Source organism: Mustela putorius, unplaced genomic scaffold (assembly GCF_011764305.1).
Source record: "Mustela putorius furo isolate JIRA1106 unplaced genomic scaffold, ASM1176430v1.1 tig00003853_pilon_pilon_pilon, whole genome shotgun sequence".
Lineage (NCBI taxonomy): Eukaryota > Metazoa > Chordata > Mammalia > Carnivora > Mustelidae > Mustela > Mustela putorius.
In genome coordinates, this window is record NW_025422005.1 from 50277984 (window position 1) to 50303522 (window position 25539).

Consider the following 25539-nt stretch of genomic DNA (forward strand, 5'->3'; position numbering starts at 1 on the left):
GAGTATCCAGATTTCACAAAGTATGATTCAAAGTATAAGTTCTTTTGACTCTTGTTGACTTCCCTTGTATAGTTGTGGCTTCTTCAGGTTTTCTGAACAGAAACATTTATTCAGCCCATGAAGTTGGCAAGCAAAACTGTATCAGTTTGACAAATATTGTACTTTTTCTATATCAGTAATATTTTATCATGTCCATGGTAGAAAAGTGTATATTGAATGTACACTTGATTCTGAGATTCATCCAAATTATGAAATTAAAATAAAAGGAGAGGGGTGCCTGGTTGGCGCAGTCATTAACCTCTGCCTTCAGATCAGGTCATGGTCCCAAGAGTCGTGGGAGTGAGTCCTATTGGGCTCCTTACTCAGTAGGGAGCCTATTTCTACCTCTCCCTCTGCCTGCTACTCCTGCTTGTGCTCACATTCTCACTTTCTCTTTCTCTCAAATAAATAAATAAAATCTTAACAAAATAAGATGAGAAAAAAGTCATCTTAGAATAAATATGGCATTTATTGGCGACATTCTGCCTCAAGCCCTGTGTGTTCTTATGAGATATTGAAAGTAATCTATATCTATCTATATATATAATTTAATTTGTTATTTTTATATTGTTTTTTCTACATATTATATATTATAATTTATTATAATTAATTTATATTTAATATATCATATTTATATTATTTGTATATAAATATATAGTATTTATATATAAATGAGCATGATATATAAATATTATATTTCTGTAACTCCTATATAAATATATATTTATATTTATAGATATAAAATTTTTTATATGTGTGTAACCATAACCACTGTGGGTTATTTAGTTAAAGGTATTTCAATGGCATTCATCCACAACATTTTTAAAAAATATTTTATTTATTTACTTGACAGAAAGAGAGAGAGAGCACAAGCAGGGGAAGCAGCAGGCAGAGGAAGAAGGAGAAGCAGGCTCCACGTGGAGCAGGGATCCCAATGTGGGGCTTGATCCCAGGACTCTGGGACCATGACGCAAGCCAAAGGCAGACACTTTTTTTTTTTTTTAAAGATTTTATTTATTTATTTGACAGAGAGAGATCATAAGTAGGCAGAGAGGCAGGCAGAGAGAGAGAGAGAGGAGGAAGCAGGCTCCCCGCCGAGCAGAGAGCCTGATGCGGGACTTGATCCCAGGACCCTGAGATCATGACCTGAGCCGAAGGCAGCGGCCTAACCCACTGAGCCACGCAGGCGCCCCAAAGGCAGACACTTAACCGACTGAGCCACCCAGGGACCCCTGAAAGTAATCTCTTACCGTGTTGCTTCTCATGAATCAGCGAGGGTATGCCAGATACTTTTGCATCAAAGCAGAGGGCTTGAGGGGCGCCTGGGTGGCTCAGTGGGTTAAAGCCTCTGCCTTCAGCTCAGGTCATGATCCCAGGGTCCTGGGATCGAGCCCCGCATCGGGCTGTCCGCCCTGCGGATAGCCTGCTTCCTCCTCTCTTTCTACCTGCCTCTCTGCCTACTTGTGATCTGTCTTTCAAATAAATAAATAAATAAAATCTTAAAAAAAAAAAAAAGCAGAGGGCTTGAAGGTGGGGAGGATTAGCATCTTTGCAACTTGTCTTGAATTTTATTTGCCCTTTACCTTTGTAACGAGTTCAAAAATACATAGATCTACAAAACCCATGGAATGTAAGCATGATAACACATGCTATAGCGAGAAAAATGCATTCAGTCTTCCATCCTTGGGTTAATTAACCTACTGGCCCATGATAGCAGGGAAAACTGAGACCTGCCTTTGTTGACAGGAGTCCTTCCGTCCCTATCATAGATAGACCATGTTTGCGTTTCTACCTGTATGACCTTTCACGCTAGACTTCCCTGCTGTGTTATAGGAAAGTATCACCAGGACAAAGCAGCGGTAGGAAGTATAGTCAAGTTTTTCTTACCCATGGCAATTGTGTTCTATAAAGTCATAGCAAACACTGAGTTAGTGAATACTGAACCATTACTTCCAGTGATGGATTCCTCTGGTCAGAACATTTTGACAGTCAATAAATACATAACCTTGTTTTACGTGTGTTACTTTATTTTTTTCTTTTTTTTTTTTTAAAAAGATTTTATTTATTTATTTGACAGACAGAGATTACAGGCAGGTAGAGAGGCAGGCAGAGAGAGAGGAGGAAGCAGGCTCCCTGCTGAGCAGAGAGCCCGATGTGGGACTCGATCCCAGGACGCTGAGATCATGACCTGAGCCGAAGGCAGCAGCCCAACCCACTAAGCCACCCAGGCACCCCACGTGTGTTACTTTTTAAAGATAGGTTATTTTCATATCTTTTATTGATTCATTAACATTGAACTCATGGCCAGCAACACATTCATAAATTCATAAATGAACAAAAGTTATCTAACACATGTATTTTTTCCATATGGCAGATCACAGCCTTCTCCTGCTTAGAAACATAAGACAACACTTCAGTCTTGTACTTGGGAGATGTTTTAAACAGCAAAACACAAACAAAAAGCTCAAAAATACAAAACATGCACTAAAAAGACCACAAAAAAGATGCTTGTTCACAATATGAGAGCTGAAACACAAAGGCAAAATGTCACCTTGTTCTACTTATGCATTTTTCACCACTTTGCCCTTGTCCACAAATGACTGTGAATGCACCAGGGACATTGATTTGGGGGAATGAGGGAATTTGCAAATACAGAATCCATAAACAGTGAAGACCAACTCTACTTAACGAAAACAAAAAAATCAAAATACCTGGTAACAGAACTTTTGCAGTCTGGCTTAGATCTTGTTTGCATTCAAATGGTCCCTTGGCCTTAGCCCTGAGCAGCCCATGACTTCAGAAAGCATAACTTGAAGGGGCGCCTGGGTGGCTCAGTCAGTTAAGTGTCCATTATGACTCTTGATTTCACCTCAGGTCATGATTTCAGGGCTGTAAGATCAAGCCACAGGTTGGGCTCTGCATTGGGCTTGGAGCCTGCTTAAGATTCTCTCTCCCTATGCCTCTGCCCTGCCCCTCTTTTTCTCCCTCTGAGAAAGAGAGAGAGAGAGGAAAGAAAAAAAGAAAACAAAAGAAGAACCTATAGTATACTATAGTATAATCTTTCTTGAAAAGAAGCAGTCAGAGGACCCTGGCTGGCTCCGTAGGTAGAGCACGCGACTGTTGATCTCAGTGTTGTAAGTTCAAGTCCCACGTTGCGTGTAGACATTACTTAAAAATACAATCTTTTTTAAAAAAGAAAAAAAGAAAGAAAAAGGAGCAATATGTTGTATTCTTGGTTCACCATAAATTATAGGAAAAATAGAAATTGAAAAATGGACTGAGACTGGTGTCATTCATCCTTGGAATGGTGAATTGGGACCACTCTGGCATACATTCTTTCCTTCATGTCCCATGTAGGCCCCTTTCAACCTTAGATAGGTATGTGTTGGGAGTCCTCATTAGCAATTATTCAACATCTTTTTGGCCGACACTTTGCTTGACATTATATACATAATCTCATTTCATCCTCAGACCCTAAAAGGTAGGATTTATTCCATTTGCAGAAATGGGAACACTATTTTGGTGAGGTTAAATACCTTAATAGAGGTATCACAAAACCATGATAAGTGGCAGAACTCAACTCTGAACACAGGTTTATGTGGCCATAGCCAGTATTCCCACTGTACGTTGCTGCCTTCCATTGTTTACAGGCTGGAAAATTCCTCTGGCAGACGTGATAGAGTCTGTAGGAAGTTAAAATTGATAATAAATTTTGTGTAGCTCTTTCCAGTTGACTTGCTCTGACCAGTAGTAGTGAAAGTAACATTGAATGACTCCAAGGCTCAGCCTCAAGGTTTAGCTCTTGTCCTCCTGAAAGACTGCTGCCTTGCAGACAAGCCTGGCTTGGAGAGGCCTCCTGGAGGATAACACACCTTGGAAAGAGTGCTTTGGTAGAGAGAGGCCTAACTATCCCCGCAGAGCCCCCCAACAACCTGACTACAAACCCACGTGAACCCAGCTGAGACAGCAGACAGCAGACTTGCCCCTGAGCCCAGCCCAAATTGCCAGCCCACAGAATCTTAGACAAATAGTTAGTTTTTGTTTTAAGCCACTAAGTTTTGCCGCAAAAGATAACTAATAGAATAGCCAGCACCCCGCCCCCGCCCAGCCCAAGGCCCCAGACTCTGATCTCTCTAAGCCTGTAAGAGCTGGGATTCTTCTGGTCTGCCATTTAGAAGGAGGTCTTATAATTCTTAGGTAGGGTCTTCATGTCTGCATAAAACGGTGGCTTCCTCCACTTTGCGCTATGTATGAGTTCACAGAGGTCTAAAGTTTTAGAGGTGGAATGACTTTAGAAACCATGTATTTCATCTCTGTGCTGCACTGATAAATGTTATGAACCAAGCAGTTTATGTAGAACCACTTGCAAAATGGGCCAGTCAGAGCTATGAGAAAAATTACCTCCTTTCGCTCCCAGTCCTGTGTTCTTCTGTCCTTCTTACACACCATACTGCCCCCCCCTTTTCCAAATCTCATTCTCATGTGATTATATCTAGGTGATTAAAATATAATAGGGAAGCTTGGTTTTTTGGTTTGTTTGGGTTTCATTCTCCCCCGCTGCCCAAAGAATCTGTGCAGAGAATTTGAGACAGAAAAGCATCATGTTCTAAAGACACTCAACCCTTGACTTACATAAGTAGAGTCAACTTTGTTCAGAGTGAAATATTCTTTTGCAGTTTTAACCCACACTTTTCTTTTTAAACTCTCTAACAGCAGTAGACATCCCAAATCAGTAACTTAATACCTCTCCATGTGGTTTTCGGTGTAGAGGTGAACGTTGTTTTGATTAGCACAGCATTGTACCGAGCATTTTACTACCCCCACAATATTATCACCCCTCATTGGTTTGGCCTTCCTGCTGGGAAAGTCATCTACTGTATAGAAGACACGTCTGTATCATTTCTGAACAGCAACAGCCTCAGAGGGGAACTTATTAAATGATGTTTAAAAGAAGCATTACTCCTCTAAGACCACAGATCTGAACCATGATTTCTTCCAGACGAAAAACAATGCCCATTTTATACACAATCTTTTTAATCCTTCTTTGGTCCTCCTGGGTCTTTCTTATTAGGAGGGAGTTTTCTCATAAAGCAGGGAAATAAGACATAACACTCTTTGGGGATCCCTGGTAATATGTTTTCCCCGTAAATGTGAAATTTAATGTGAATTTTTTCTGTAGTTAAAATGTCCCTTAGGATTTTTTTTGAGGAGAATGGGGGCGGGGGCTTTATAAGTATGGCAAAGATTGGGTTTAATTCTAGAGTGATCAAATTAGGTAAAGCATGCCTACAAGCAGTAAAATTAAGCTGTATATATACGGTCTCTTATAGGAATATCTACAACATAGTTCTTTATCAAAGTTTTGCTCTGAAATGCTTACTGAAACAATCCACTGAATATCTAGAAATGTATAAAATCTTATTCTGGGCAAGAGTTCACGCACTCAGGAGTGCTTATGGATACCAACAGTTGCTTTTCCTAACACATAGCTTCTGCAAGGATTCTGGGCCTATGGTACAAAAATAAAATTGCCGTTTGCTGAGTATTGGTATGTTGATGAGTTGCTCTGCCTACTTGTTGGCAGTTTGAACAGTAAAGTGATGGCAGATGGGCTGAAGTGTCCGATGGCTTTGACTCTAAGGGTCCATTACTGCCTGTTGTGAAATTCTTTTTTTTTTTTTTAATTTTATTTATTTATTTGACAGAGAGAGACATAGCGAGAGAGGGAACGCAAGCAGGGAGCCTGATGTGGGGCTCGATGCCAGGACCCTGGGATCATGACCTGAGCTGAAGGCAGATGCTTAATGACTGAGCCATCCAGTTTCACAACCCCCCCCCCCTCCGTTGTGAAATTCTTGAATAGCAATGCAGAGTTTAAATCCCATTGGAGGAGTTTGTGATTTTCGTGGGGCTCAGTGATAATTAAGTCCCTCACCCTTGCCTCTTTAAATTGCTCTTTGAGGGGCACCTGTGTGGCTCAGTCAGCTGGTTAAGCATCTGACTTTTGATTTCAGCTCAGGTCGTGATCTCAGAGTGTGAGATTGAGCCCTGTGTCGGGCTCTGCACATAGTGCAGAGCCTGCTTGAGATTCTCTCTCTCCCACTGCCCCTCCCTCCCTCTTTAAAAAAAAAAAAAAACTCTTGGAGCTAAAGTAAATCCCCTGGAAATTCACATGAAGGGCATTTTAGTTGTATATCACAAATATTTTGGCATTAGAAGCTGGATGGGGATTTAAAAAAAGAACGAGAGAGAGAAGCTTGGTTGGATTAGGATAAGATTATGACATACCTTGGTGGCTTCCTCTTTCTGGGTCATTTTGATCCTATTTCCATTCCAACCAATTTCTTGATAATCATTTAGCAAACATTTACTCGGTGCCTACTCTGGTCTCAGCGCCACGGTACAAAGAGGAGTTGGAAGGGTTCTACTGAGACTAGGACGTAGTTCAATAATACTAGGAAATACAGTGACCCACAGCGAGGTTGATCAGCCTTGCCAGGGGGAGAGAGTCAGAAAAAGTTTCATAGAAGATGTGGCACTTGGCTGTCTCAAGTAGAATTTCATGAAACAAAGGAGGTAGCAGGTAAGAGAGACCATGACCTTCAAGCCTTGGGAAGGCTTCCAGCTGAGTCCGGGGATCAAGCCCCTCTCTGCTGAGCAGAGAGCCTCTCTCTCTCTCTGCCTGCCTCTCTGTCTACTTGTGAATAAAAATAAAATCTTTAAAAAAAAAAAAATCAGTTTTGAGTTGAGTACCATGTATGTATATTATCTATATTTGAAAAATACTTTTTCTTTTAAGAATGGAGATACCAAGAACACCTGGGTGGCTCAGCTGGTTAAACATCTGCCTTCTGCTCAGGTCACAATCTCAGGGTTGTGGGATCGAGCCCCACTTTGGACTCCCTGCTCAGCGTGGAGTCTACTTCTCTCTCTCTCTGCCTGCCACTTCCCCTGATTGTGCATGCCTGCTCTCTCACTCACTCTCTCTTCCAAATAAATAATTAAAAATCTTAAAAAATAAAAAATAAGAAAGAATGGAGACATTAAGACAGTAGCCCCCCCCAAAAGACAGTAATCCCTTAAACAGTATGTTAAATTTACTTGCCAGGCGCTTCTTTCTGGAGTGTCTATTTTTTTTTTAATGTTATCCCTAATTAATGGAATAAAGGAATTTTCCTCAAGTTAAACATGTTTCAGACAGAAACTGATGAGAGGAAAGTTTTTACACAGAAGACTTTTCCTATGTCTCTAAAATCCTGCCTGACCCTTCTGATTAGGAAAAACCCAACATTTGAAAGATTCTCCAGCTCACTGATGAAATTCTTCCCTGGCTCCAGAGTTGGCCAGTCAAATGAGTAACATAGAGTGGCCAAAGTATAATTGTTGGTCTTGTTTCAGGCAGTAAATAAACAGACCATCTTATGTAAATTTCTCTTATAATAAAAATATTATTCTCTTTGGGACGCCTGGGTGGCTCAGCTGGTTGAGCAGCTGCCTTCGGCTCAGGTCATGATCCCAACGTCCTGGGATCGACTCCCACATCAGGCTCCTTGCTTGGCAGGGAGCCTGCTTCTCCCTCTGCCTCTGCTTGCCATTCTGTCTGCCTGTGCTCGCTCTCTCTCCCTCTCTCTCTCTGACAAATAAATAAAATCTTTTAAAAAAAATAAATAAAAATATTATTCTCTCATAATAAAAAATTAATTTTTTATTATATGTCAGTCTTAGTCATCTGTAAATGATTCTTAAGTCTGCCATTAGGAGAAATTAATCTGGTTTTTTTGTACTGAAAACTTTTTATTTCAAACATCAATGCATCACGTGTATATAATTTTCTTTTGTATCTGCTCCTATAGAAAGAATCGTTCAGTGAATAATCTGGGTAAGTAGAAAGAGGATGGGAACAAAATAAAGAAAGGAAGGAAGGAAAGAGACAAGAATAACAAACAGAATTAGGAGCGAGGCTCCGTGTTGAATTGGGGAGGGAGCTTACCCATCATGCTTTGTATGGTGCAAACCCCCTAACCAGGTACCAGCACTAGCAAGTGAGGTCCATAGATCATCACCCCACCTCATTAAGCCAAAGGCTTCAGTTTTCACTTCCACAGTTGTCTTTTGTTCACTCTCTATAAAATGATCAGCTCATGCCCTTAAGGTTTTTGCTGTGGAGTTGAGGAGACAATAATTCAACAGAATTGATGCCATATGGAAAATCCCAAGTTAGCTTTTATGCAAGTGCAAAATAAAATATTCAAAACAGATGAGACGCTTGCAGTAGTGGTAGGAACACAGGCTTTGGTGTTAAACAGTCCCAAGTTGGAATTTGATCTTTCCTACTTAGAAGCGGCAAAGACCTGGTCAAGTCTGAATCCTTCTGAGCCTCCACACCCGGAACTGTAAATGAGACCAATAATACTGCACTTGCTTCCTTGTTATGAGGATTGAATGGCACAAATGGAAAGCGTGCGCCAACTTTGGCACGGAGGCATTAAATATAATGAGATGTTCTCACTTCCTTACTATGTGCTGGCACTGTACATAAAGCTTTATGTGTAGATAATATTATTAAAACCATATAAACACAAGGAAGCTAAGGCCTGGAGGAGTTAACAGTTGTCCCAAGCCCGATGGCCAGAAGTAGCAGGGCCAGGATTTGAACCAAGAAATCTGACTTCAGAAACCTAGCTCATAATCATTTATCTCTACAGTCTCTCCTCCGTGTAAGCCAGCAACCCACCCACAGTGATATGATGAAATGCTGCTTCGGGACTAGAGGAGTTTTAGAAGTCATCATTGATATTGGTAGACAGAGTCACTGAGGTATTCTAAGGTGAAGGAATGTTATTTAAATATGTGGAGAGAGGAGTGGGAGAGGAGCCACTCAGAACTGTGCCAACAAGCAGTTTTGTGTAAATAGCTGAAGAGCGTTAACATTTAAGAGGATATAACTGAGGAGATAAGAATCACATGTATAATCAACTCCAGATTTTTTATTTTAAACAATAAAGGGCAGCCTTTCATTAATGACCCGTTATTTCATCCAATCACAATTGTTTCAAAGTAGAAGGAAAGAAAATTTTCATGTTGCCTTGTCACATAGCTGCCTAAAATACCTCAGTGCAGTATTTTTTTTTTTTTTAATATTATTCTGTCCTTCATGAGGTTCATGAAGCATGTAAGTTTTGAAAAACAAATCCAGGGGCACCTGGGTGGCTCAGTGGGTTAAGCCTCTGCCTTCAGCTCGGGTCGTGATCTCAGGGTCCTGGGATCGAGTCCCACATCAGACTCTCTGCTCGGCGGGGAGCCTGCCTCCTTCTCTCTCTCTGCCTGCCTCTCTGCCTACTTGTGATCTCTCTCTCTCTCTGTGTCAAATAAATAAAATTTAAAAAAAAAAGAAAAGAAAAGAAAAACAAATCCACTTTTCTCTTCAGTTCACCAGCCTGCATTTCTAGTTTAGCTGTTGGCCCCACTTCTCACCTCTAGCACCACCAGTTAATACAGCTGTCCAGAACCATAATGTCACACTTTCAGCACACAGGCATGTTGTAAGAAATGTGACTTTTTTCTATTGATAGTTCAGTGTGTCTCATGTGTTCTTGTATTTTCATTGATAACTTTAAGAGAAATCACAGCAGTAGTCAAAGGAAAGAATAAATGAGTAGTTTGTCCACACAGACTCAAGGACCAGACAGATCATCAGCCATGAGTTTGGTATTTGAGAAACAACATATTTCTTTTTTTATCGGGGCGCCTGGGTGGCTCAGTTGGCCGAGCAACTGCATTCATTTCAGCTCAGGTCGTGACCCTGGAGTCCCGGAATGGAATCCCTCATTGGGCTCCCTGCTCAGCAGGGGGTCTGCTCCTTCCTCTGACCTTGCCCCTCTCATGCTCACTTGCTCTGATTCTCTCACCTTCTCAAATAACTAAATCCAATCTTTCTTTTAAAGATTTTATTTAGAGGGCGCCTGGATGGCTCAGTGGGTTAAAACCTCTGCCTTTGGCTCAGGTCATGATCCCAGGGTCCTGGGATCGAGCCCTGCATTGGGCTCTCTGCTTTGCAGGGAGCCTGCTTCCCACCCCCACCACCTCTCTCTGCCTGCCTCTCTGCCTACTTGTGATCTGTCAAATAAATAAAATCTAAAAAAATAAAAATAAAGATTTTATTTAGGGGTGCCTGGGTGGCTCAGTGGATGAAGCCTCTGCCTTCAGCTCAGGTCATGCTGTCAGGGTCCTGGGATGGAGCCCCTCACCAGGCTCTCTGCTGAGCAGGGAGCCTGCTTCCCCCCCCACCCCTGCCTGCCTCTCTGCCTACTTGTGATCCCTGTCTCTCTCTGTCAAATAAATAAATAAAATCTTCAAAAAAAAAGAAGAAGAAGAAAGTAGATTTGGGGACTACCTGGGTCTGTTAAGCATCTGCCTTCAGCTCAGATCATGATCCCAAGGCCCTGGGATCAAGCCCAGCATCAGGCTCCCTGCTCAGTGGGGAGCCTGTTTTTCCCTCTACCTCTGCCCCTCCCCATTTGTGCACTTGCTCACTCTCTCAAGTAAATTTTTAAAAATTAAAAAAAAAAAATATTTGGTTTGGGTCTTTTCTATCTTATTTGTTTTATTTTCGCAAGAAATATTTCTTTACATTGACTTCTTGTCAATTTAATTCTGATTTTGAGGCTCCATATTTCTGGACTAAGGCAGAATCAACCTCCGTCATTTTGGAGGCCTCTGAAACTCTTGAGTTCTAGTTTCTTTACAAAGCTCCCAGATGTCACTGGTAGGCCCCTGATCATTATCATCAGTCCTCCCGGTGATCATCAAGCCCTCTCTTACCCAGACCTTTATGATCGCAAGTCAAGAAATCCTGCTGCTTCCAAGCCCCAGTGCTTGGGACACAGAACTTCTTCCAAGGTAGGATTCATTATGCCTAGAGTCTCCCACCTTGACCACTGCTTGCAAGGTCTTGCAACCAGCGTGTGTGCTGGGGGTTGGTGGGGATGGGGGGTCACTGGGCAGTGCAGGGCTCAAATCCACACTCATGGGACCCACAGATCTGTTTCTAGTCTCCACTCAGAAGCTCTTTTCCTCTCCCAGCAGTGCTCCAAGACACCTGACATGATCCTCTCAGCATCGTTTTTTCAGTGCCCCTCGGTTTAATAAACAACAGAAAGAACCAATGACTTCTGGTTCAGTTTTCGGCTTCATAAAAATCGCCTACGGGTGGGATGCCTGGGTAGAGCAGTCGGTTTAGCATTCAACCCTCCATTTCGGCACAGGTCAGGATCTCAGGGTCATGACATCAGGGTTGTCAGATCAAGCCCTACGTCAGGTTCCGTGTGCAGCTTATTGTCTGCCTCAGATTCCCTCTCCCTCTGCCCTTCCCGCTCATGCTTTCTCTCTCTCTCTCCCTCCCCACAAAATAAATAAATAAATAATTTTTTTAAAGAAATCCCCTGTGCCCAACATCAGGGGGAAAAGTCATCTGAACATATTCCATTGACTAATTTTTAAATAGTCTCACCAAAACCTATATATATATAGTATCAGTATACGGTTGTACAGGTGTGAACTGTCTGCAGGGTCTTTAGGAAACTGCTGATGGGGATTGTCTCTGGGTCATGGGCCTGAGGGGCAGGAGAGGGAGGCGGTTTCTTCCATAGTTGACTACACTCTGTGGTTTTGCTTGAGTCCTTTACATGTGTTATTTTTATAATAAAAAAATGTAAGGTTATTAATTTGAAAAGATAGGAATCTTTTAAATTCACTAACCATGATCTGTGTTCATCAGCTGACAGTTCCCTGCCTTCGACAGTGTCCTGATTCTATGGCTGAGAATGCTAAGTTTGGGAGTTAATTTGCCCAGAGTTAGACACGGGCAGGTCAGAATTTGAACGCACAGCTGTCTGACACTTAGGCTCATGAACGCCCTTTCCCCTCCTCCATGCTTCGTCCTCCGGGGTCATTTCATTCCACTTCAGTTCTTTTCTTTCATTGCCTGAGTAATGAGGCCTAACAGACCCCCTGCATCAGGCCACACATTTATGCCAAATCCTTGAATACTAATAAATACCTGAAACCATGTCTCAAAATATACCATAAAATGTAAATAAGAAGGACACATAGTTCACCTCAAGTTCATTCACAGCAGCAATGTACAGGTTAACAGTAAAACACATGGGGGAAGTTTAACTTGAAATATTAGGCAAAGCCAGTCCTGAAGGAATGAAATAATAAACCTAGGAAAAATTAATGATACCTCTGAATATATTGTAACTGCGTGTTTTGTTTACTTTTAGGTCAAATAAAATATGACGTTATTAGCGAAGAGCAAATTATGAGTTGCTGGCCTATGGTTTGGTTGTTTGTGTAAGGAAGCATTTATGGTTGTTGAAAATTAATAAGAATTTGTTTTTTATAGGACGCTATAGTTATACACGAAGTCTACGAAGAAGGAGCAGCAGCCAGAGATGGAAGACTTTGGGCTGGTGACCAGATATTAGAGGTAGGGGAGTGTGAATTTATTTAATACTAGCAAATAACAGGGGCACTGGGTGGCTCAGTCAGTTAAGTGTCTGACTCTTGATTTTGGCTCCAGTCATGATCTCAGGGTTGAGATTCAGCCCTACTTTAGGCTCCCCGAAGAGCAGGAAGCCAGCTCCTCCTTAAGATTTTTTCTCTGTCCCTCCCAGCCTGCTTAAAAAAATAAATAAAATTTTTTAAAAACGAAGGGGCGCCTGGGTGGCTCAGTCCTTAAGCCTCTGCGTTTGGCTCAGGTCATGATCCCAGCATCCTGGGATCAAGCCCCGCATCAGGCTCCCTGCCCAGCGGGAAGGGAAGCCTGCTTCCCCTCTCTCTCTGCCCCTGCTTGTGTTCCCTCTCTCGCTGTTGTCTCTCTCTGTCAAATAAATAAAAATCTTTAAAATTTTTTAAAACTAATATAAGTAAATAAAGTTTTTTTTTAAAAAATACTAGCAAATACAGTTCCTTTACCGAACTTGATCTGCAAAGTCTGTTCCCTTACTGCCTTGTACTTTATCCTCGTTTGTCTCCCATTTAGCAGAACGTGTACCTTTTTTCTTTTTAATGTACGTTGAATAACTGTCATCAAGATCATGGCATATTATCTAAATCTCTGAAAACTTTTTTAAAATTAAAGTTCTGTAGTTCTAATAGTTCTATAATCATCGTATCAAATGAGAGTGTGCACTGTTGCAGTTTTACTTTTTTGTGCTCCTCCATCGTACCTGTCTAAATCCTCTCCTCAGAACACAGACACTTATGCATAAACATGCACACCTGATACTTTAAAGACTTGTATTGCCGTTTTAAGTATTGTTTTCTTACTCCTAATAAATCTTTCAGTAAAGTGGAGGCCCATGCCTTTCCTCTTTTGTCTTCTAGTTGATGAAAATGTAGAATATTCTCCTTTTAGGAGGTACATGGTACTTATTAATAAGTCAGAATGATTAGCTTGCCTCTTTTAAATGGACTCTTAATTAGCAAAGGCATTAAAGCCTTTAAAAAAAAAAAATGCCAAGGCAGGCATTGTCTGAACCAGGGAACGGATGAATGGCAGGTCAATGCCAGGCATTCTGGTAGGTGGAACGAAAGAGCTTTTTTGATGGTGTGAAACCTTTAGGCAACATTTATTTCTTTCATTGGATGAATTTAATTGAATAGTTAACATTTTATGGTGGGCATGTGCATTTTTGCTTTGCAACTTTAATATAGCACATTGTGAATGACATCATAGCATTTTATTTTCCCTTTGGTAGTTCAAGTCTGCCTCCCAAGATGAAACCACAGATACAATTAAGGGCAGAAAATATAGGCAAGAAGGAGTTAAAGGAGAAGCCAGGCTCATTGCAAATTAAATTCAGGGTTTCTCTGCAGACTTTTACTGTGCTTCATCATTGGATTAGGACATATTCCCAGTACATTCATTAAGGCACAAGTGTATGAGGTTAGAAAAATAAGCAAGACCTCTTTGGGAATTGGCTTGACTGCTTTAGCATACAGCACCGTTTTTTTAGTGGTCAGAAGTTTTGAGGTTTTTTTTTTTTTCCTCAGGTTTTCTGATTAACTGGTGTTATCGTAATTGGCTTTGTAAAATAAATAGATTGAATATTCAAGAGTACAGATGCACACACGCCTAGATACTTGTGTGATCTGTAAGCCCATGAATGATTCTATAATGATCACTTGAAACTAAATCTAATATATGCATTTCCTTGATTACGGTGATGGTTGTATAGGTTTAAATGACATAAATTCACGTATAAATTGTACACTTGAAATATACTTTATTTTGGGGCTCCTGGGTGGCTCAGTGGGTTAAAGCCTCTGCCTTTGGGTCAGGTCATGGTCTCAGGGTCCTGGGATCGAGCCCTGCGTCGGGCTCTCTGCTTGGCAGGGAGCCTGCTTCCCCCTTTCTCTTCCTCCCTCTCTGCCTACTTGTGATCTCTGTCTGTCAAATAAATAAAATAAAATCTTTAAAAATAAATATATAAATAAATAAATATATTTTATTTCTTAATGTTATACCTCAATAAAAAACTTTTAAAAACTCTATCTGTTTATATTGGATAGAGCGCAGCTGTAGCTGCTGTCTTCCATAAAGGATATTCATCTACAAGCAAACACTCAGGACAGGTTAACATGAAGAAAGCAATTAAGTGGAAGGAGAAATTGAAAACTCAAACCATTTCCTGGTACCCAACTGAATTATATTACCCAATATGGACTGATGGTCTACACTTCTCATTAAAGATGATCAGGACATAATGTAACATTGTGTGTCAACTGAAAAGTTGTTATTATTATTATTATTTTTTATTGGTGAGGACAGGCTGTTCTTTTACCCCAGGCGGTACAAGAGTATATGGTGTGTTTAGTTAAGAAATAGCTGTTTGGTCAAGTAACACGTTTCCTTTTAAGCAGCTTAGGCCCCACATTTGGACTCGTTCTAGTTGTGGTTGATGTGTATAGATGCATAATGAAGCATAATCAGCCTGTGGCCTGCAGCTTTGCCTTAAGAAGACAGGCCAGCTTCAGTGGTATCTTTCAAGACCATGAAACCAGAGAATTCTGCACCAGTGCTTTCGAGACAGTAACCTTTCTGCTTAGGAGTACTCCACATTGGCAGCTGGCCTTTCCTGGCTTTAATTCTATCCTCATATTAAAATTAGGACAAGCCATTGGGCACCCGGCTGGCTCAGTCAGTAGAGCACACAACTCTTATCTTGGGTTCCAGCCCCATGTTGAGCATAAAGATTGCTTTAAAAAAAAAAAAAAAAAAAAAAAAAACAGTTGGGGGGCACCTAAGTGGCTCAGTTTTTTTTTTTTTTTTTTTAAAGATTATTTATTTATTTGTTTGACAGAGAGAAATCACAAGTAGATGGAGAGGCAGGCAGAGAGAGAGAGGGAAGCAGGCTCTCTGCTCAGCAGAGAGCCCGATGCGGAACTCGATCCCAGGACTCTGAGATCATGACCTGAGCCGAAGGCAGCGGCTTAACCCACTGAGCCACCCAGGCGCCCGGTGGCTCAGTTGTTAAGTGTCTACCTTCAGCTCCCGAGGTCCTGGGATCCCAGGGTCCTGGGATCACATCCTACATCAGGCTTCCTGCTCCATGGAGAAGCCTGCTTCTCCCTCTCCCACTCCCCGTGCCTGTCTTCCCTCTCACAGTGTCTCTGTCAAATAAATAAATAAATCTTTTTTAAAAACAAACAAACAAACAAAAAAACAACTGGGACAAACCAGTTTTTGCTTACAAAGATATAGTCCAGTAATGTTTTAGCATGGCAAGATTAATGATTCTATAATTAGCATAGACTGACTTCTTTCTGACTCTGCTTTTAAAGTCAGTCCCTCGGGGCACTAGAGTGAGGCTCAGTCTCTTCAGTTTCAGGCTTGATTTCAGCTCAAGTCATAATCTCAGGGTTGTGAGATCGAGCCCTGCATTGGGCTCCGCACTGAATGTGCTGCCGGCCTAAGATTCTCCCTTTCCCTTTCCCTCTGCCTTTCTCCACTGCCACAGGCACATGCACATTCAGTCTGTCTTTCTAAAACAAACAAAGTCCCTCATCTAACCCTACCCCTACCTCCATTATTCTCTTCTATCTTTGTACAAGTGGGAACAGAAAGAGTAGAAGGCTAATGCCTGGTTTTCCCTGTGAACTAAAATAGCAAGGAACTACTGCCTGGTTTGGTGATTCTTTCCTTCCAAAGCAGTGATTCACCCACTTCCTCGTCCTGCCCAAGCAACGTGATACACTCCCATTGACAACTGGGGCCTCCTATGGCTCTTTGTCTCAAATAGGGAGCCCTGCTATTACCACTCCTACAATCAGTGCTCTAAATAATGCATATAGTGCTTCTGTAAGGCACTTAAGGCAATACTTCACTCCACAATATTGAAGCTACACAGCGATATTTTTCTTAACGATTACTGGTGCATTTAGTGGTGCCTCTTGATAAGCAGAGGAGGAAATGAAAGCTATGAACTTGGAGCAAATCACTTGGATTTGAGCAAGCATCTTAATGCTGGAATTTAATATAAATTGGTTTTATAATATTAGTTTCATGACAGTGCTTCTTATTGGATGTATAATTTGTTAGGGATTTTGAAAAGGTATTTTAGAGGCTGAAGAGACTTTACCTTCTACCCCTGGAAGTACTATGGTGCAGTGGATTAACAGAAGTGGTCTTGTGCGCCATCTATTGGAATATGGGAAAATAATCCGCTCAGGCCACATTTTCTAGAGGCGCTGTTTTCCCCCTTTGTTCTATGGATTTACCTCTGGAACACTGAGAATGCAGCATGGGCCTGAAGTTAACAGTGGATGCTGGCGCTTGACAGAAAACAGTCCTGACTCGGGTTACTTCATTCCCTTGTAAATTCCCAACTTGTAACTTACACTGGGCTTAACTGTGGGCCAAGTCCTATGCCCAGGGCGTTAGAGGGTATACTTCAGGTAATTCTAACAACACTAAGTAGATACTGTCTCCAACTCATACAGGACACAGTTGAAGCTTAAGTAATTATCTGAGGTTTCACAGAGTAAGTTAGAATGAGCACTCAAACTGAAGCCCATCTGTATTCAAAACCCATGCTTAACCACTGTTCTTTGGTTTAAAAAAATTTTTTTTAAGTAAGGTCTACGCCCAGTGTGGGGCTTAAACTCACAACCCTCAGATCAAGAGTCATGTGCACTGCTGGCCAAGGCAGCCAGGCATCCCTTAACCACTGTCATGCTGGGTGTAGTTAATCTAAGTGAGAACACAGACCCAAGATATACCAGAAGGGTTGGGGGGTGGGGGGATACAGCTTGAAAATTAGGCTTTTAAAACATTTTTCTGGTTCACCGAATCAGTTTCAAAGAATAGCTCAAAACTCACCTTCTCCAGGAAGGGCTCATTGCTCTCTTCTCCCTTGTCTGTAACCATTCCTCATGCCCCAAGTCATTCATCTTTGGAATGTTAGAATGGGGGAAGCCTGAGACCAACCCCTCACTGGACAGATGAAGGAATGGAGGAGCAGAGATAAGCCCGACCTGCCCAGCACACACAGGGATGGACTAGAACGTGGAGGAGAACCAGCATCATGATAGTACTCTTCCATTCTGTTATACTCCCCTGTCCATGACCTGGGCTTGTTCTTCCCTTTGGCTCGTTTCCTAGCTGTGACCTTGATGGAGTGACCCATGACTCCCTCCCGTTGAGTCCTCAGCCGTTCTGCTCCTCAGTTTCTCCCTTGTGTTAAATCCACTCACCCACAGCACTGCCTGATTCTGTGACAGGGGCTCCAGGAACTCCTTCTGAGAGGAAGTTGAGGCAGAATAATATAGAGACTAAAGGTGGGAAGACAGTCTGGGTTCAAACTGTGACACCTCCATCTGCTTGCTCTGTAACCTTGGCCAAGTCTCTTAGCCTCTCCATGCCTTACTTTCCTCGTCCGTAAAATAATAATGGCACCTTTTCAGAGAGTTAGTGTAAGGATTAAATGACTAAATATTGATAAAGGGCTAATTCACAAGCACTACACAAACATTTGTTAAGTAAAAAATAAATAAGGGGCACCTGGGTGGCTCGGTTCAGCGTCTGCCTTCAGCAGACAGATCCCAGAGTCCTGGGATCGAGCCCCGCATCGGACTCCCTGCTCAGCAGGGAGTCTGCTTATCCTTCTCCCCCCACCCCTGCTTGTGTGCTCTCTCACTCACGCTCTCTCAAATAAATGAATAAAATCTTTAAATAAACAAAGTAAGTAGGTAAGTTAACTATGATCTCTTAACCACTGTCAGATGAGGAAACAGAGTCTTAGAGGTTACATGGGTTGTCCAGATTCACATGATTTGCCAGAAACAGAGCCATGGCTTTCCTCAGTGCTGTTTCCAGGATAGTTTGCCTCTAACTCATGTCCTGTTTGTTCTCACTCGGATCCAGGTTCAGAAGAGTGTACCTGAAGGGGATTTTGACACTGTGGAAAGTCTCTCATTTCATTCCTACTTATTCCAAAGTAGTTGTGATGTTTGCAATTAAGAGTGAGGATGTCAAATTCAATAAGCAAATGGAGTCTAAAAATGCTGACCAAACACTAATGTTTATTTCCCTTTTGACCTCAGTTAAATGAGCCAGTCAGCCCTTTCCACCCATCCTGCTCCCTCTCGCCCTCCCTCCCCAACCATGTTGATCCCATAGTAAAGTTCACAGCTATGCAAAATTGCATTATTGTGTGCACTAACCTTTTGGGGGGTGGGAAGAGTATAAGAGTTAACCTCCCTTATATGTGAAACAGCTACTACTAGTAGTAGCCACTGCCTTGGTGCTTTGGGAATGGCTGAAAATTTCTAGAGGTTTTTCACTGGTTAGATTAAGGAGTTCAGCAGACAGAGCAGGTATAGAGGGCTCTGCTGTCAGCAGCCCATCTCAGATGCCCGTTGTTCCAGGTTAATGGGGTTGACCTGAGGAGCGCCGGCCACGAAGAAGCCATCACAGCCCTGAGGCAGACCCCCCAGAAGGTACGACTGGTGGTGTATAGAGATGAAGCACACTACAGGGATGAGGAGAACTTGGAGATTTTCCCGGTGGATCTGCAGAAAAAGGCTGGCCGAGGACTGGGTCTGAGCATCGTTGGGAAACGGTAAGGAAATACAAGTTCTAGAACAGATTGGCCTGTCTCCCCGGAGGCCTAGGGAGCCTATGAACACCAGCTGAGAAAGTCTTATGTAAACTAATGATAAGGTTTCTAAAATTAACCTATTTATAAATATTAGAGTGACCTAAGTCATGTTTCAGAGCAAGATCTTAACCAAGAAAAGTGTGTCATATGAAGATAGAACTCAAAACCCAAACAACACAAACTGTATTTGTTCCCATATAGAATAAGAACAGAATCAAAAAGGTTTTTTCAGGGGCATCTGGGTGGATCAGTCATTAAGCATCTGCCTTCGACTCGGGTTGTGATTCCAGGGTCCTGGGAATGAGCCCCACATCGGGCTCCCTGGTCAGCAGGAAGACTGCTTTCTCCCTTTCCCCTCCTTGTGTTCCCTCTCTCTTTATGTCTATTAATTAATTAATTTTAAAAGTATTTTTTACCTTGGAGTCCCTTAGCTCTAAGACTTGCATGGGGTGAATTAAAGCCACCTAGCCAAGAAACAGTTAATATCAACAGATACTACCATGTGAATTTCATGCTATGTTACCTACAACTAGTTGGTGAGTTTCAAAAATTAGCTGAATAGATATATTTGAGAGACAAATGTAAATTATTCATTAATGTAGTGTTCATTAAGAAAGAGGCCCCTAAAACAATAACTTGCAACAAAAATGTATGTGGATCCTGTTGGCTGGGCCTTTCTTCTGAAGTCTGTGCTGCTTACCCATTTGATGGGCATTATCGAATAACAGTAGTAGGTAAGAGAAGTAAGTAATCTCTTAAAACTGCAATTCCAGCTCCTGTGGTTTACTGATTTTCGATATTTAGTGTCTATTCCAACAGGGCTGCAGGGTTTCCAGGTGACACCCCAATATGGCCTTAATGGTTATCAGCCATCTTCTTAGGAAGAACTGAAGTTGGTTTTTTATATTTATTTATTTGACAGACGGAGATCACAGAGAAGCAGGCAGAGAGAGAGGAGGAAGCAGGCTCCCTGCTGAGCAGAGAGCCTGATGCAGGGCTTGATCCCAGGACCCTGGGATCATGACCTGAGCCGAAGGCAGAGGCTTAACCTGCTGAGCCACCCAGGTGCCCCATCCAAGCCATTATTGAAATAAAAACATTGGAGACAATTTTTGAGAGCACTGACCTTGTGCCAAGTATCATGGTGTCGTGGTCTTATTCTTCAGCACCATTAAATCATCACTCTGAAAATGCATTTTAAACCAGAAAAGCGGAGACTCCTGTTTCTAAATAAACTCACTGCACACCTGACAAAACCTGTGTTGAAGTTTGCTTCCTGGTTGTGACATACACATGCCTGGGGAGATTCCGCGTAGAGGAATGGTTTTTTACTTTATTGTCTCCTTTTACTTTATTGTCTCCTACACTCTTCATACAGCACTAGTATTTCAGATTGAGTTTGTAAGGAACATTCATACTCCTGAGCCCAGAAATTTCCATTGCGAAGGTTCAGGTGCTTAAGTTCTCATGTTGGTGATTCTTTGACTTAGCCATTTCACAATGGTATCCGTTGCACATTGTTTGCTATAGCTAGTGAATGACAGTAACCTGTGTCTTCTTTATTAATAGTTTACTTATCATGAAATTGAAGAACATCTGTAGAATAGTATACAGCCCTAAAAAAAACAGTGAGGAACCCCCAAGTGCTCATAAAGCCCAATCCGAGGGAGTATCAGTTGAAAAAGATAAAACTGGAAGAAAAAACTCTGGAGAAGAGTATGTGTGTGTGTATCTGTTCACACACATATGCGCTGTACATACATGCATTTGCTAATGTATACACAGAATATCTCTAGGAGATACACAAGAAAAAGGTAACATACTGGTTACCTCTGGAAAAGGAACATGGGGGCTGGGGAACAGAGGTGAGAGGGAGACTTTTCGACCTCTTTCTCCACTTCCTATCCTCTTGAACTTTGAGACCTACATTTATTTACTCCTCAGACAAGTAAATATAATTAAAACCATCATAAGGGAAGGAATAGGGAGGGTGAGAAACTAGAAGCAGATTCTATGCTAATAATTAAGCTGATCGGTAAGGAAACAACTTGTATATTTTAAGAGTACTTAACTCTACTTTTTAAAGTGAATTTCCATTTCATTTCACTTAAGATTATCCTCTTGCAGAAATGATGCCCTTGGGCTGATAGAAATGAATATTACAGTAGGAAGCATAAATAGGTATAAACTATTTAAAGGGCAAGCACTCTGAGGTTTATCATGTGGGATGTTAGTAGATATTACTGGATGAGATGGTTTGGGGGGACCCTTATTCCAAGCTTGAGGATTTAGTGAAACAGTATAGAATGTCGGTAATCACAGACTGACTCAGGAATACTAAACCATGCCATTCCCCGCTGCTTGGTGGTATCTGCAGAAATGGAAATGGAGTGTTTATTTCTGACATCGTCAAAGGTGGAGCTGCAGACCTGGATAGGAGACTGATTCAGGGAGATCAGATCTTATCTGTGAACGGGGAGGACATGAGAAATGCCTCACAGGAGACGGTGGCCACTGTCCTCAAGGTGAGTCCTCGGGCTGCTGTCGGCCCGGCTGGTATAACTGAAGTCCAGAGGGAACCGTTCTAATCTAGCTTGGTGATAAAATGGGTTGACTTTATACTAACTCTAGTTTTCACGAGAGAGCTAATCTCTGGTTATTTTACCCCATCATAAATAGCTTTACAAGAAAGCTATTATATTGACTAACAGGACTGACAAGAAACCTCTTGGAGGATTTCTGAGCTACTTTTTCTGCTTGTGAGAAACCAGGTACCCATGATTACCCTCTAAATGCTCTAAATGCATTAGATGTGGGTAAGTTCTCCCGGCGTCAAAAAATTCATCCTTCTCTCTCTAAAGCTATATTGTCATGAATGTACCAAATTCAGCTTTTATTGCTGGAGGGACCATTAAAAGATTATCTAGACCAATTTCCGTTTCACAAATGAAGTTTGAAAAAGTAAAGCAGGGTGTCCAGGATGACAAGGATCTGCTTGAGTGGTTTTCCCACCACCGATGCTGTTTCTCACCGAAGTTGTAGAGGCTAGGTTCAGAGTTCCCTTCCAAGTGTCTCTGCCGCATGGACACAGCCTCCCTTGGAGGAAACTGATTAATAAAAATTCTTGTAAATTTCCATTCAGCTGTAACCAGCTGCATTTCACACTGTTTCACACATAGCTGTGGAAGCTTTTGCAAAGACAAATGAACCTTGTTTATTTTAAAATCCTGATTTCCTAGTATAGTCAGCTATGAGTTACGACTTACAAGGGAATTTGTTATCTGTAAATTATCTCTATGATTTTTCTGTCCTCCGTTCACCACTTTTTCTTCATTATTTCACTGCTTGTGAATACTTTCATCAGAAGGGAGAAGGAAGAGAATTGAAATGTAATCCTCTTACCATAGTTAAAAAAGTCATGAAGTTACGAAGTGAATACCACGGAGTTGGTGAATTTTGTTATTTTGTGTGGGGTTTTTTTGGTTTTTTTTTTTTTTTGATTACTGATTTACCTTTAACCCCTCTTGTTTTCCACCCATTTACAGTTTTTGGTGCAGAGATGAATGGAAGCTCTGCCATGATAATTTAGCATGTGAATGCTGTTTCTTACCTCTCTTCTTGTCCTCCCAAGTGTGCACAGGGGCTGGTGCAGCTAGAGATTGGAAGACTCCGAGCTGGTTCCTGGACCTCCTCGAGGAAGACCTCACAGAATAGTCAGGTTGTTGATGGCCTCCCATCAGACTGACTCACTCACCTATCCCCACTGGGAGAAAGCCCCCCATTTCATAAATGATTGGAAATAATGTGTACTAGACAGCATATTCACAACACCATGTTCAGTGCATTTTAATGTGTTTGAAATAAAAATGAAAGGTGGAATGGAAATTTATTAATATTCGTTAATCCCTAGATTTTTCTCTTCTTTATTGCTCACCAGTGTTTCCTTAGAACCACTTTTCTCGTCCACTAGTAGTTCTGTATTGCCTACGCATGCATGCATGTACACAGCTGTGTTTATTTAAAAAAAAAAAAAAGAAAGAAGCAACATCTGGTGGCAATTTGACCCTCATTAGCACAACATTGTTCCATTCATTCAATTAAATATTGCTGTAAAGTTAACTTGTGAATAGCCACTCACACATGCTGAGGGCAATTAATGGCATATTCCTAAGAGAGCGAAGTGTAGGGGTTTCTCTGAGAGGGAGGCCTTAATGGGTGATATTTTGTAGGTTAGCAAACATCTTGCGTTTATTTGCAAGGCTGATGTAAGTGCCACTTTTTGTATTTAACAAAGTATATTTCAAAGTTTGGGGTTTTAGTTTTGTCTTCATTATAATGGCTGACAAAATCAAGATGGTAGACTACATATTTGTCCCATTTGGTACATAATGAAGCTGTAGAAACTTAACTTGTGACCTCCATCTCCTTTGTGAGTTATGGATGAGCTTTTTTTTTTGAGGTGAAAAGCATGAGTTTTGGTCTTCTCCCTGGTTGCCTTAGACTTAAAGCCTCTCCAGAGCTTTTGTTCAAAAGTCCTTCTGAGTTAGTGATTAGCCCACAGGTGTTTCTGGAATGCTTCATTGGTGTTAGAAAATGGGTAAAAATACCATTGTTCAGCTAGGATCGCAGACAAGCTGTCTTGTCTTAGAGAATCTGCAAAACAGTGAAACCCAGTAAACATCATGTTAAGCTTAGAATATGTTTTCTCTTTCATTTCTGGCCAGTGCAATGAGCAGCAAATATCATGGGCACTAAGACTCAGAGCTGTGGTGGGACTCCAGGAACAAATGGTTGATGATGAGTCTGAGCAAACTTGTATTAACAGTGGAAACTTAAGATGCAAAAATAGTTGTCTCAGCTTCTTTCTTAGTGGGAGGTTCGCTTGTTGAGTGATTTCACTAAAGCCTTGTTGTACGCAGGTTAGAATTCAGACTGAACCATACTGGGGATAAAATTTTTCTTCCTTGGAGAATATAGGAGGGTACCAGAGAGGAGGCTCCATTGGATCTCATTCCACAAGGAGTTTGATAGGTTGAAAAGAGGGAGAAGGGATCCCAGACAGATGGAACAGCATATGCAAAATCCCAAAGGGATACAAAGAATTCCAACATTTTAAGAAAAGTTTGAACTGAAGGATGAGGTAGTAGATAGAACTAGATTTCTGTCCTTGAGGAACATGTGTAAGAACGTCTTAGTGATTAATAAAGTTCACACTCAGGTTAAATACAGAGCTAACAAATTTAGAAGCTCTATTATTAAATGTCAATAAAACCATCATCACCAATTAGCTGATCTATGAACATGAGCTGTCCTATTTTGGAAACCTAAGACAAAGTATCAAACACTTTTTTTTTTTTTAAAGATTTTATTTATTTATTTGACAGACAGAGATCACAAGTAGCCAGAGAGACAGGCAGAGAGAGAGGAAGGGAAGCAGTTTCCCTGCTGAGCAGAGAGCCCGATGCAGGGCTCAATCCCAGGATCCTGGGATCATGACCTGAGCCGAAGGCAGAGGCTTTAACCCACTGAGCCACCCAGGCGCTCCAGTATCAAACACTTTTATCTAACCTTCTTGCACAGAATTTTTACCTTTGGGGGTAGAAGTTTAATTCAGTTTTAAGAAAAATAGTAAATATGTTTTATCCTTACTTTGTCCTTAAAATTTTGGCTGAGGTGATCTGAGAGTCTACATTGATATTTGGCTCATTGAAAGAAGGCTCATAGCCAGCTGTGAAAAGGAAATGTCTTCCATTATCCAGAGCTGAAGACCAGCCCATGACCTAACCAGAGAAAAAGAGGATCCCATTCCCAAACATTTCTACCTTCAGACCCTGTAGGGGCGCATATTTCTTTCTAGGCAATTATTATTTTTTTTTAAGATTTTTTATTTATTTATTTGACAGAGATCACAAGTAGGCAGAGAGGCAGGCAGAGAGAGAGAGAGGAGGAGGCAGGCTCCCTGCTGAGCAGAGAGCCGGACGCAGGACTCAATCCCAGGACCCTGAGATCATGACCCGAGCCGAAGGCAGCGGCTTAATCCACTGAGCCACCCAGGTGCCCCCTTTCTAGGCAATTATAAGATAGGGAGGTAAACGTCGTCTTCTGAGGGCCAAGGAGAATTATCATTTGTTAGACTTGGCCTAGAGAAAGTGGGTTCATTAAGGGGAATCTTCTGTTCTTGGGGCCACCGGGCCTCTTTTTTACAAAAATCTTTCCCCACCAACCAGAAAAAAGTGCCTGTATTCTGCAGAGGAAGATGTGTACGGAAAATCACTTGAGAAATCTTTTCCTCGGATAACTGAGGGAACCCCTCCAGGCACAGTTCATATTTATA

At 41.6% G+C, this 25539-nt stretch overlaps 1 protein-coding gene across 8 annotated transcripts in view; it reads left to right on the top strand.

Moving 5' to 3' along the window:
- The window catches only part of PATJ (PATJ crumbs cell polarity complex component), a 371435-nt gene that overhangs the window by 308252 nt on the left and 37644 nt on the right, over positions 1–25539 (top strand). For 7 of the 8 annotated variants that reach the window (XM_045064632.1, XM_045064627.1, XM_045064629.1 and 4 more), the window contains 4 exons: positions 12446–12529; positions 18973–19166; positions 21583–21730; positions 22837–22923. In XM_045064632.1, coding sequence (XP_044920567.1) covers positions 12446–12529; positions 18973–19166; positions 21583–21730; positions 22837–22923 — 513 coding nt within the window. The remainder of the gene's footprint in view (positions 1–12445; positions 12530–18972; positions 19167–21582; positions 21731–22836; positions 22924–25539) is intronic. The other variant, XM_045064628.1, reaches the window with a different exon arrangement.